At 38.1% G+C, this 14,318-nt stretch overlaps 1 protein-coding gene across 1 annotated transcript in view; it reads left to right on the forward strand.

Moving 5' to 3' along the window:
- Nucleotides 1-14,318, forward strand: part of TMPRSS15 (transmembrane serine protease 15) — a 91,658-nt gene that overhangs the window by 44,685 nt on the left and 32,655 nt on the right. The window contains exons 15-16 of the mRNA XM_037890756.2: nt 4,646-4,796; nt 6,082-6,223. Coding sequence (XP_037746684.1) covers nt 4,646-4,796; nt 6,082-6,223 — 293 coding nt within the window. The remainder of the gene's footprint in view (nt 1-4,645; nt 4,797-6,081; nt 6,224-14,318) is intronic.

Consider the following 14,318-nt stretch of genomic DNA (forward strand, 5'->3'; position numbering starts at 1 on the left):
CAGTTCTACAAAGAGTTTGGATTCCAGGACAAACTAGAGATTCCTGTGGTGAAATCCTGGCCCTATTGTAGTCAATGGGAATTGTGAAGCTAGGATTTCACTCCAGTTTTCTAACTATCCAGTTCCATAAGAAATTACAACACGGGCCTTGATCCAAAGTCCACAGAAGTCAATGGGAATCTTTCATTGACTTCAGTGAGCTTTGGATCAGGTTCTATGGTTTGGCTATAAAACCAGCTCACAAGGAAGAGAGTAGCCAGGTAATTAAGAAAAAGTTATGTTATCCTTGTACAATTTCTTCTCTGGTTTGGGTTTTCTGTCTTGTTTGAAATAAAAACTAGAGTCCACAAGGATTATTAAGGGTGATATTTGTTATATTAGAATTCTATGACAAATATTCAGTATTTAATTGCCTTCAAAATAAAATGTCTTTTATCCTATTGTTTCTAATACAGCCTAAAATCCAGTCCCAAAAGGTCTTGTTTGGGACCATTGTTGATTTTAATGGAGAATTCAGATTAAGAATCAGTTAAATGTACTGGTCACTAATCCTTACTCAAGTGCAAAACTTCCACTGAAAATATCAATAAACAACTGAATAAGACTGAATAAGAAAGATAGGAAGTATGACAAGAGACCACCCTAGCTTAACCAGGTGATCTTCAATTTTCTGAAACTCAAAAAAGTGTACAAAAAGTGGAAACTAGGTCAAATTACAAAGTCTGAATATAAACAAATAACACAAGTATGTAGGGACAAAATGAGAAAGACCAACACATAAAATGAGATTAAACTAGCTAGAGACATAAAAGGTAACAAGAAAACATTCTACAAATACATTAGAAGCAAAAAGAAGACCAAGGGCAAGGTAGGCCAATTACGCAATGTGGGGAGGAGACAATAACAGAAAATTTGAAATGGCAGAAGTGTTGAATGACTTTTTTTTTCTCAGTTTTCCCCAAAAAGTTTAGTAGTAATTGGACATCTAACTTAATGAATGCCAGTTAAAATGAGGTACGATTAGAGACTAAAAATAGGGAAAGAACAAGTTAAAAATTACTTAGACAAGTAAGATGTCTTCAAGTCACTAGGCCCTGAAGAAATATTTTCTAGAATACTCAAGGAGTTAATTGCTAATGGTTCATATATTTCCTCAGTTATCTTTGAAAAGTCATGAAAAAGGTGAGATATTCTGGAGGACTGGAAAGGGGCAAAAATAGTGCCAATCTATGAAAAAGGGAATAAAGACAACCTGGAAAATTACAGACCAGTCATCTTAACTTCATTACTCGGAAAGATAATGTAGCAAATAATTAAGCAATCAATTTGCAAAGATCTAGAAGATAATAAGTTGATAAGTGACAGTCAGCATGGTTTTGTCAAGAAACAATTATCTCAAACCAATCTAACAGCTTTTTTGACAGGGTAACAAGCCTTATGGATGTGGGGGATTGGTAGATGTGGTTTATCTTGACTTTAGTAAGGCTTTTGATACTGTCTTGCATGACCTTCTCTTAAACAAATTAGGGAAATACAACCTAGATGGAGCTACTATAAGGTGGGTGTAGCGGGGTGGTCACCCCACTCCTGCCTGGAAGGGCTTAAAGCAGCCCAGGAGAGGGCTGTGCCAGAGAAAAGCTGGGCTGATGGGGAAAGCAGCCACAGCTGTAGCCAGTGCAATCAGGGCCCAGCTGGCCCCTATAAGAGGGCAGTGGGCCAGAAGCACAGATACTCTCTCTCTAGATGTGGAGAGGGATGGGCCTGGCTGCTAGGAGCTAAGCAGGGCTCAGGGAAGGGCAGAGGAGCTTCAGCCTGGAACCTCCCCTCCCCTCCCCTCCCCTCCCCCGCCGCCAGGCTGCAGGTCTTGTTAAGGGCCAAAGAAAGGTACTGGGGTTGCAGAGGGCAGCCCAAGGGTAGGCAGAGGCAACAGATCCAAACCCCCCTTGCCGGTGATGAGTGGCACATACACTGCAGTCTGCCCCAGGGAATGAGGCTAGTTGATGACTGGCAGTGACCATAGACTGAAGTGAGGTGGGGATAGAGGGTGGGGGTTCCCTTGGGAGGGGAGACCCAGATCTGTGGGGGTACTGCCTGAAAGGAGCACCGGGGTCCAGGAGGGACTCAGGCCCAGCGGCAAGCGGGACACTGGCCTGCAGAGGGCGCTCTGGAGGCTGGAAATGCTAATTCCCTGGACGACCAGCTGGAGGCGCCGCAGGGGTGAGCCTCAGCCCTCTACAGTGGGTGCATAACTGGTTGGAAAACCGTGCTCAGAGAGTAGTTATCGGTGGTTCACAGTCAAGCTGGAAGGTCATATTGAGTGGGCTCCCATACAGATCAGTTCTGGGTCCAGTTCTGTTCAACATCTTCATCAATGATTTAGATAATGGCATAGAGAGTACACTTATAAACTTTGTGGATGATACCAAACGGGGAGGGATTGAAAGTGCTTTGGAGGATAGGATTAAAATTCAAAATGATCTGGACAAACTGGAGAAATAGTCTGAAGTCAATAGGATGAAATTCAATAAGGACAAATGCAAAGTACTCCACCTAGGAAGGAACACTCAGTTGCACATATACAACATGGGAAATGACTGCCTAGGAAGGAGTACTGCGGAAAGGGATCTGCGGGTCATAGTGGACACAAGCTAAATATGAGCCAACAGTGTAACACTGTTGCAAAAAAAGCAAACATCATTCTGGTAGGTATTAGCATGAGTGTTATAAGCAAGACACAAAAAGTAATTATTTCTCTCTGTGTGCTGATTAGGCCTCAACTGGAGTATTGTGTCCAGCTCTGGGTACCTTATTTCTGGACAAATTGGAGAAAGTCCAGAGAATAGCAACAAAAACTATTAAAGGTCTAGAAAACATGACCTATGTGGGAAGATTGAAAAAAATTGTTTAGTCTGGAGAATTGAAGACTGAGGGCAGGGGGAGGGACAGGGACATAAGTTTTCAAGTACATAAAAAGGTGGTTATAAAGTTGTGGGAGAAAAGATGTTCTCTTTAATCTCTGAACATAGGACCAGAAGCAATGGGCTTAAATTACAGCAAGGATGGTTTAGGTTGGACATTAGGAAAAAATTCCTGTCACGATGGTTAAGCCCTGGAATAAATTGCCTAAGGAGGTTGTGGAATCGCCATCATTGGAGATTTTAAAGAGCAGGTTAGGCAAACACCTGTCAGGGATGGCCTAGATAATATTTAGTCCTGATTCAGTGCAGGGGACTGGACTAGATGACGTCTTCATGTCCCTTCCCGTCCTACACTTCTATGATTCTAAGAACTTCAGTGTTAGACCTGGAGATAAGATGCAAAATTTTAACTGTGAGGGTAATTAATTGTTGGAACAGCTTACTAAAAGAATGAAACTTGGAGTCTTTAAATCAAGACCGGGTATTTGTCTAAAAGATATGGGGTGAAATCCTTGCCTCACTGACAGTGAAGGGGAGTTTTGCCACTGACTTCAATAGGGCTGAGATTCTACCCATACTAAAGTTCAACCACAACTTGCTCGTTCGTGGATGAAATTCTATGTCCTGTGTTATACTGGAGCTCAAATTAGATGATCACAATGGTCCTTTCTAGTTCTGAAATCTCTGACCACTAGAAATTTTAATAATAATAATAATATGGCCCATTTTTTCCACTTAGAAAACTTCAGGTAAACTTTTACACTCATTTGTTTGGATTTTACTGCAGAGTTTATTTCTGTTAAAATATCAAGATATTTACATTTTTAAAACTAAATCTTTAGTCTGTAATGTCTTTATTTGTCTGGAAAAAAGGAAACACAAAAAATGTTCTCTAAACTATATATCTAGCTTGAATTCTTTAAGACTTTTAAATATATTAATTCTAACAAGGAATCTCTGTTCTGCTTTGTCATTGATGTAGATACTACCTGAAGAAATTCTGAGTGAGAAGGAGAGAAAAAGACCCATAATGAAGTCATGAGGCTTAAAAACTCCTATTATAATACCATTCTAGCTTGTTGATCTTTCAGATGCCTGTCCAGGGATCAGCAACCTTTGGCACATGCCCGGGTAAGCCCCCTGGTGGGCAGGGCCAGTTTGTTTACCTGCCGCTTTCACAGGTTTGGTTTATCGCGGCTCCCACTGGCCGCGGTTTGCTGTCCCAGGCCAATGGGGGCTGCAGGAAGTGGTGGCCAGCACATCCCTCTTCCCACGCCACTTCCCGTAGCCCCCATTGACCTGGAACGGTGAACCTCCCCCAGTGGGAGCTGTGATCAGCCTAACCTGCTGACGCAGCAGGTAAACAAACTGGCCCAGCCTACCAAGGGGCTTACCCTGGTGGGCCATGTGCCAAAGGTTGCCGATCCCTTTGCCAGTCCTTCAGAATGACACATGCTGGAAGTTATCAAAGTCTGAATATGATATTCTTTTGATACCCTGTATTGTAGAAATTTACAAATATCTGTGGGATATTAGAAACAAATTCCAAGCATTTATTGGGTGAAAATACGTTAAAACCTTTTAGTTTTTGACCTGTCTTGACTTCATAAAGCTATGCAATGAAAAGCTTGAATTAGTATTTTCAGTATGATATTTCTTTTTATTCACTCATATGGATGAATTCCAGTCTGGTGGGATAATATAAAATCTTGATATTTCCCCTCCAGGTATCATATGTATGGTACTAACGTTTATCGTTTAAGTATTAACATCATGAATAGCAGTAACATGGAAAAGACAGTTTTCCAGAAAGAAGGAAATTATGGAAACAACTGGAATTACGGACAAGTAACATTAAATGAAACATCTGATTTTAAGGTTTGTTAAGCTATTACTCTTTTTTATTACTTGAAGCTAACTCTCTTTCACTTTATTTTCCATCAACCTTTGTAACCGTTTGCAGTATTCCACATCTGCCAAAGTAATATCCTTTGTGGTCTACTAACACTTACTGTCAAATAGTTATTAGTATGCAGAAGACCGGGGCTTCAGAACTGAACTGTGTATTTTCTAGGGTTTAAATTGTTGTTGTTATGGTAGGACAGGGAGACTTACTGCTGTCTGAGGACAGCCAGCTTTCTATCCAAAGAGAGCTCTTGGTCACAGCAAGGGGAATCTGAGAACATATCCAAATCTGATTGTAAGTTGAAATACCTTGATCATGAATAAAATATGAAGCATTTGTCCCCAATGAGATTTGACCAGAAACTTTAGATTCCCAAGTAGTTCATCCAATTAATTATATATTGGAATTTCCAATGTTTTGGAAATGTTTTTTTTATATCCAGCTAGGTAAAAAAATGACTCTACTTGTATCAAAAAGCAAAAGGAATTATTCTCTAGTAGAACTACTCTAGGTAGATTTTTTTCAGCTATTCTGAATTAGACAACAAATTCATTCCATAAGTATCAGGGATGACCAGTCTTGCTATGGTGGTGAGGATGAGCAGCCATTTGAGCAAAACCACTGCTGGAAAAGAGTGCTAAAGATTGCAGTTACCATCTGAGCAAACAAATGCTCTTGTAATGTGGGTATAGTCAGTTTTCCAGGGAACCTGGATTTCCTTTTAACACCATGAAGAATATTGCATTTGGCTGTTCAGATCACCAGCACTTAATATTTGGTAATAGGCCTGCTGGAGGTAATAGTAGGTTTGGGGCACAGTAACAACAATAAATTCTCTTCTGATTAAACTAGTTCACCTCCTTATAAATCAAAGGAGATAAGCCAATTAAGGCCAGCAGAGAATTTGAAACATAATGATTTCAGATTCTGTGTGTGGAAACTTCATTATAATAAATAATGAAATTATTGAACTGCATATTCAGTGTTCTGACTCATTTGATATATAGGGTATAGATGAGTGGATCTCTCCATTTGTAAGCATGAACCACAACCTAGTCTTCTGTAGCGCTGTTTCACAAAGTTTTCTAGCGAGGAATTATCTCTTGTCATTAGTGACTTACCAATGGAATGTCAGACCAGAGATTATGGTAGAAATTAAAAAAAAATGCATGAAACAAGGGGAAATCTGTTCAGAAGGCACAGATCATTAGACCATTTAGCATTACATTCTAAATTTGTGTTTTTCATGAATGTCAGGTTATTATTGATGCCTTTAAAAAACAAGGTCAAAGTGATATTGCCCTGGATGACATTGGCCTGATAAGTGGACAGTGTAAGGAAAGCATTTATCCAGAACCAACTTTGGTTCCAACAAGCACTACTCCACCTTCACTTCCCAGTAAGTCAGTTTTAAAGTAAAGTACAGTATATGTTTATTTTCTATGAGTATATTTGTTTTTAAACATTTTCAACTCTTTGATTACTTAGACCTTTGTTTGTAGTTACAAATCAGGGGTCAAAATCTTTGCTGGCATATATCATCAAAGCTCTGTTGATATGCATAGGGCTATATTGATTTACACCCATTGAGGATCAGGGCCTAGATTTTGAAAGTATCAAAGAATAAATCATTTAAATTTTTAAGGCCCACTAAAGAACTCTAATCCCATCTCAAAAATATGTAGAAAGAGAGGTTTCCTGGAATTTTATTTTAATGTTTATATTAGACTTTACATTTTGAAAGCAATACAGAATAACAAGGTGGTTTGACCATGCCACACACTGACATCAGTAAGGGATTACATGGCTAAAATTTCATGGAGCTCTGACTATGTATCTACATCTGTATTTTAACAGAGCTGAAAACTCTGTGCTTGGTAGATAACTTTCTTGTTCAAATGGGCAAGCCTCTAGTGTTCCAAGCCTGGTTTTAGGGTCAAATACCAGCATGGCAGGACCACCCAAGTTTAGGGGCACCATACAAATATTCCTCCCAAACAACAGTTTAATTTAAAGTTCATGAACTATTAAAAACAGTGGCTGTAAACCTCCTTTCTGGTGCACCAGACTCCTCTGTCTATACCATTCCTGGAAAGTTCACAGGGAGCCATTGTGTGGAGACCACAGAGATTTAAAATTCCTGAATTTATATTGTTTGCAGGTTTTTAAACTCTTTTTCTTTAATGCAACCATAACTTTGTGTTTAGAACATGCATATAACACAGTGTACAATCAATATATCTGATATTAACTCAGTGGGCTAGATCCACCGATCCTTCTAGGTGCCTTAGTAAACATATGAGTAGAGCTGGTCAAAAAATGGTGAAAATTTATTTTGTTTTGGAGATGTTTTTGCATTTTTTTGTGGAAAAAAAGTCATGGGAATTTTGATATTTAAAAGAAAAAAAGCTTTATGTGTGCCCAGAAGGTCTGAAATAATTGAAATGAACAATAAGCGCATGAGAATCCTGTTTCATACTGGATTTACTGTCCTTTATAAATCCTTCTAGTTGCTAACTTGGCAACATATAGTAAATAATGATGGTCTTAAATTAAAATAACAGGGGTAATTTATTGGCTGTGTTTCCAATCACACAAAGTACTGTTTACTAATATTGACATTCCACTAAAAATCCCATCACATCTAAATGTAAAGCACCAGTAATGGAAAGCAAACTAAAACTTTTTGACTATATGATAAAAGATTAATTTTAAACCTTCCTTGCAATAAATATAAGAGGAGAGGAAAGCTCAAAAAAAAGTTTGTGTCCAAGTTTAACTTGGACAACAAATTAATCTTAATCACCATAATAAATTAGTTTTGTTCTTTGCTTTGTAGACCTTCATTTATGTAAAATTCTCAGTGAGTTTTCAATAATATTATCTAGCAATATGGCATTCACTGAGTGTGAGAACATGGATCATTCTTGGTTCATGGAGCAGTGTGATGAAGCTATCTTAATCTATTTCAATCTGGATACATCCTTTTCCATTTGAGCTGCATTAGAAGTTGAAAGTTTTTGAGATTGAAGCACATGAGTAAACTTCCACCAGTTTTTGAAATAATGCAAAAGAGCGTTGAAGGATGTTCTAATGGTAAATAAATGACCAATACACTGCTCAGTTCCATCCGTGGGATGATGGAATCTGTATAAGAATTCTGTTTTACCACTGACAGCCATGTGCTGACCTGGTTTTAAATCTATAACACATTTCCAAAACTGAGTTTTATCCTTTTTCTTATGCCATTACACAAGAAATGAACATTTCTGCACAGTTGAAATATTAAATTTAATCATATATCTAAAGTATCAAGACCAACATGTAACATATAATGCATGGAATGGTGAGCACCCCGATCGGATCATCTTGTCCTTCATAGTGAAAATAAAGCATGCTTTCTGAGGACACAGGAAGGTAGAAAATTATGAGCATATCTTGTTTGCTTTCTTGTAGCATTCCTGTATCTAAGGCATACTAAAAATTATCTTGTCTTTAAGCTGTCAAAAGTCCTGAGTGCTTCAAAGTAATATTGCACTACAAAAATAGACTTTGTGCAAGTTTAGTACTGATACTGATTTCATTACAAATTTCATGTCAGAAAACAAGAGATGAGAGGAATCTGAGTTGAGTCAATTTCTTCTGATAGACATTATGCTTCAGTAAAATGTGGTGTTGTCTTTTGCAGTATCACAAAACACTATTGAAATGCCAAGCATTTCTGTAGCTTTTTTGCATGACTGTCAGTTCTACATTTTTATTAGCAATATTCATTGCTGTAATCTGTGAATGCTCATTTTCAAATCATGTTTTGACACTGAGCATAGCACACAAATAGAGTGGAAATGACTAAGAGTAGTTTTTGCAACTGAGTTGGTTGTATCCATCTAGATTATGATTATGGCCAATGCACAAGGGAGCTTTATGTGAGTAAGGATTCAGGGCTGGGCCCATTTAGATTAATTAACAGAGCTGTCTTCAAAAGTGCTCAGAAAACCTTCTGTAGTGCACAGTTGCCAACTTTCACGCGGTAAATAAGCATCCCAACTTTCACAATAAGCCAAAAATCAAGCTAATCCCATTTCAAAGCAAGGCCAAAATAAACCAATCCCTAAGAACCCCAACACTCTATGTGACTCCAACACTCTATCTAGATCCCCCCGGTGTGCAGTCTGGGACTGTGGTGGGCCTGCTGTGCACCCCTGACTCTGTCCCCCCGCTTACCCCTGCTTGCCCCCTGCCCCTGCTTGCCGGGAGCCGATCAAAAAAAAAAAAGCAAGAGGATACAACAAGCTACAAGTCAAACAAGCTACGGGCCAAAAACTAGCCAACAAGCAACTCACAAGCCAATTAAGCCAAAACCAAGCCCAATTTCTGCGGTTTTTTCCGCGGGTTTGGCATGTCTGCTGTAGTGTCGTCATCAGCGGAAAAAAAATGTGTGATTGCAGTTTGTTACTGGTAACTAGCATCAAGCATAAAGTCCAAGATAACTGCATAATACTTTTATAAACACCACTCAGGATGTTGCCAATATTTTTTCTCGACATGAGCAAAATCAATTACTTTTCTACTGTATTTCCTTACCAGGGTAGTGCTTAGAGGATTGTGAAGAATGTGTCTTATGCTTAGACTTCACAAGATCAAATTTTGCCCCAAGCAACAACAAGCCATACCATTTTAAGGTAGCCATTGTTGCTCTGCTAAAACCACCAGATGATATTGATTCAGAAAGCCAATTAACTATTGAAATATCTGTGTGTGTGTGTTTCATAATAGAATGCTAGTGTCATCATTTGTTGATCCTATCTATAGAAAGTAGACTTCCCTATGAACCCTTTGAACCATAACTCTAACTTGACATATTTTCTAACTCTACATAATTTCTACATAAAATGTCTGTCTTGAGACTCCTGGCACTATTTTTTCTCTTTTAGAGCTTTTGACATTTCTTGCCAAGAATAATAGGCAAATAGGAACCCATTTAGTAGGGCTATCAAAGGAAAATATTAAGCCATTCCTTATGTCCCAGAGCTTCCTCCTGAGAGAATTTTGTGGACAATCTCAACAGGAACTTTCCCATTGTGCAGGCGGTCTCTAAGTGGCTGTGGAGGAATTCATTGCTTAATTTTGCTAAACTTGCAATGAAAAAAACAGTGCTCTGCATATTAGGTAATTAAGATCACATTCTTTCACTGTTTGCCCTTCTACAATGGTCATCCCTCTCTAACCACTGAGGCCCAAATGTGGAATGCAATGAGTGGCAAAGACCAAAAATAGGTACACAAAACAATTCTCCATGCAGGAAAATTACAGTATAGTGGGAGTCCCTCCCTTAGGGTAAATGACTCTTCCTGTAACCTCAATTTCAATATTCTTTATTTTTGTTGTAAATAATTGTCAACAATAGAAGTGAGGAGACACCAAATTTGTTTTAATCATAGGTAACTCTGGGACAAAAATAAGTAAAATCCCTCAAAATGAGGTATACTTAAAAGATATGGCAACAATAAATTTCAGACATAAACCATCTTTTATCACGTCTCCTTCATTATCATTCTCATCTTTAGTTCTTCAGATGAAATTTGCCAAATGGAAATGATGAAATATCCCAATAAATGCCATTTTCTTCTGGGCTTTTTCTTCACTTCATAGAGCTTCTTGTCTGGAGATTTTTAGTTCAATTTTGCAGACTGAAGAGGTAAATGTATTTTGATGCCAAAAGTTTAGATGCTTCTCTGAAATGAATGTACTAATCTTTGTAGGGTCACCAGTCACTAATGGAGAATGACCTCCATGTATTTCTGCTGGTCCCTTATAGTTTTGACGATGTAAGTTTCACATCCTCAGAGACAGCAGCTCAATTTCTGCCCATAGTTAAAAGAACCCCACTTACTTAAGTGGGGTTGCATGGGATGTGACTAAGGGCAAAGTTTGGGCCAGTGAATGTTAGAAGAGATAAAATCTTGTAAAACAAAGATCAGACAGATATTGCCAAGCAAACAGAATATTGCAATATGTATTGTTTTTTTTCCAGATCCCTCATCTCCATAAGGCGTGAAAGTTTCTTAGTCAATTGGCATTAATCATAAACCCTAGAATTGGCGACTGATTTACAAATGTAGCTTTTTATTATAGCCAAAATCTTTAATTAGATGTTTTTTTTCTTGGTGTGCAGGATGGTGCATTCTTTTCAAGCTGCGGGCTCTAAGAATTTTATCCTGTGCAGATAAAATAGTATTATTAGAGAAACAGAGAGCCAGTTTCAACCAAGAAGATATATATATTATCACTTCAAATATTCTATTCTTTACACACATGCACATGCACACACAATTCGTATATGTCTTGTCTATAGAGTAGGTTTTTTGTCAGATCATAACTCATGAGAAAAATTGTTCCATGGAAAAGACAAATGGCTACTTTTAGCACTTAGAAAGATTATGTGAATGAACTAATAGATATCCAATGAAGTGAAAGTAACTGCCATAAGTATTTGAGAAATTCAACTATCACCCATTGTACGCTTGTTCTGTAGTTGTGGCCCTAATGTTTATCTAATAACACTGCATATCAGGGATACTAAAGATCCATTATAATACAAGTCTTTTGTTGCTTTATTACAGAATACATACCATCTTTTCTAAATAGGTGGACCACCATTAGTGTAAATGGTATCATCATAATTAGAATGGCAGATACTGTAAGTGCTTTTGCCAATTCCTTACAGTCATTTGTCTCTAGACAGCTTGTAATATATCTTGCTAGACCAAGTATAAAAGATATCTTACTAGCCAGCTGTTTAATGTGAAATTATACTTGAAATTTATCTAAAATAGTAGCTCTTAAATATTTAAAAGCAGTGACCCTTTTGAAACTCTTCCATTTAGTGTATAAATACTACGAGTGCTATCCATTTTGGCAGGCTCACTAATGCCACTGAAGTCTGGATGTATTTTCACAGGGTCCTGACTACTCACCTTAACATAGTTTATTAAAATATATTTTGAAAAGCTAAGATACACATGCAGAGCTCTCAAAACTCTGTTAAAAAAAAACAAACCTTTATAAGTAACCCCTACACTTGTTCAGTATAGTCACACTATAATAATACCCTGCACGTACATAGCCCTTTTCATCCAAAAAATTGCAAGTGTTTTAAAAAGGCGGATAAGTATTCTCATCTCTATGTTACATATGGGGAAACTGCAGCATAGAGAGGTGAAATGATTTGTTCCAGGTCACACAGTGAAGCAGTAGTTGAGCTGGGACTACAGCCTAAGTCTCCTGACCTGAGTCCTCTGTTCTAGCTGAGCGTCCAGGAACGAAGGGAGAGTGCAGTGTCATAAAACAAATAAAAGCTCACATCAGCAAATGGTCCTATGGTGGTATACCAATGGTTCATGGTGGTATACACACTTATGGCTCTATAGAAATAATAATAATGGCATATCTTCAATGCTCTCTTTTAAAGCATAATCCAATTGTGGCCTGTTGAATTATTCATCTTAAAAATAGAAGAACAGAGCTAGTTTTATGCGCTGCCATGCAAGACAGCTAGGTTCCCTCTCATGCCCTGAAGAAAGGAGCTGCACAGAAAACAGAGGGGAGAGAAAATCTCATGGCTTGAGGAAATGTTCTTTGTGGCAGGGAGACACACACTGAAATAGGTTCAGAAGGTCTATTGAAAGCATTGCTAAAGCTTTTCCTATAGGGTTAGATTAGATAATTTGTAATATTAAGTGGTCTGGGCTAAAATCTTCCCTGTGTTTCATTGGCTCACAGGGGAAGAATTCTTCCTTTCACCCACCAATGTATCTGCATAGGAGTAAGGAAGGATACACTCCTAGTGCTCTATTGAACACAATTATAACAATTCCTAATAATAATTCTAAGCTTTTCACAGGCCTTGGTTAGTACATCTGCTGCCACACTGGTCTCTTAGGGCAGGATCCACCAGTTTGGCAGTATAGTCAGGTCCCTGATTTTTGGGGTACATGCTCCAGTTAGTAGTTTGCAATAGAGGGGTAGAGGGGTTTGCAAGTGATCCTTTTGGATGAGCACTAAAGTGAGTTCCAGAACACAGTTCTCTTCTCACTGTCATCATCATCTGGAACTATCCTACCATGTGCTGGCAACAGAGCTCCAGAGCTCACTGCACAGTCTACATCCCTTGTTCCATCTCTTGCATGGCCTTAGCCAACGATTGGCAGGCTTTTCCTTTTTACAGGTAATACCAGTGATTGGCAGTACAGTGTGGTAAGGGATGCTCTGGAATAGCTCACTGTATTCAAAGCTGCCTACAAGAGTCAGAAACTCAATTCCTTTGGGAATTGGGTATCCAAATTCCTTAGGCGACTTTGAAAATCTCAGCCCTAGAATTTTACTGTGGTATTTAAACAAGAGTGCAATACAGAAGTATAGGAAATCATTCAAGATATTGTGGTAGGCTAATGCTTTAATTATGGCCAAAGCTGAATGAAAAAGCATGAAATCTTTTCCCAAAAAATTTTCTTGGCATTATTTTTCACATATATATGAAAATTTGTCATTATATATATATATATATATATATATATATATATATATATATATATATATATATATATATATATATATATATATATAATGACAAATTTTAAATGGCTAATTATCTGACCCACTTTGTCATTTTAGTTCCACATGGTCTCCATTAATAATTTATTCAGTGGACAAAGAAAGGAAAGGACCTTTGTGTCTAAGACCATCAAGTATTTTCCAAGGCTAGCAAATCAAATACAAAGACATTTAGAAAGAGAGTAAATGACAGAGAGATGTTGCTAACTAAAATTCCAAGGTTTGCAGTAATTTTTTGTGGCTTTTTCTTGTTGTAAATCTTGAATGACAAGCATTTAAAATATTGTACAGCCAAACAATACAGTGTATGTTTAAAACTTTTCATGTATAAAGCCTTCAAGCTCTGCTCTCATGTAATCTTAGGAATCCTTGGTCAACAAATAAGGGACAGATCGTGACCATTTCCTCTGCCAGAGTTCAAGGGGAGGGCTTCACCAAGAGTGGTCACAGTTGCAGCACTTGTGTTCCCCAGAACACAAGAAGCACAGAAGCAATAGAATCTACAAAAAGGCTTTTGATGGAAGCGCAGTACTGCCCAGCTCTGCATCAGCCAGCAGAGCTGACTGGCTCTGGACAGTAGTGCATATTATATCTTCTGAAGGAGAAGAGCAGCTGCTGTATTCCCTAGGAGCTCTGTTAGATACTCTGCTTCCCTGAGACTCAGTGGTTGCACTGGGGTTGATTGACTCCTCACTGCCCGTGGTTCACAATTGTATATTAATAGCACCATCTGGCTCTGAACCTTCATACTGTTACTGTAAAGCTGAATGCAAGTTCATTCTCTTTATAAAAATGTTGCTGTTCTTTCCAGGTCTATAAAGCAGAAGGAAATACCATTAAGTGACCATTAAATGTATGACCTGTAATTTTATAGACTGGAA

The sequence above is a fragment of the Chelonia mydas genome, chromosome 1 (assembly GCF_015237465.2).
Source record: "Chelonia mydas isolate rCheMyd1 chromosome 1, rCheMyd1.pri.v2, whole genome shotgun sequence".
NCBI lineage: Eukaryota > Metazoa > Chordata > Testudines > Cheloniidae > Chelonia > Chelonia mydas.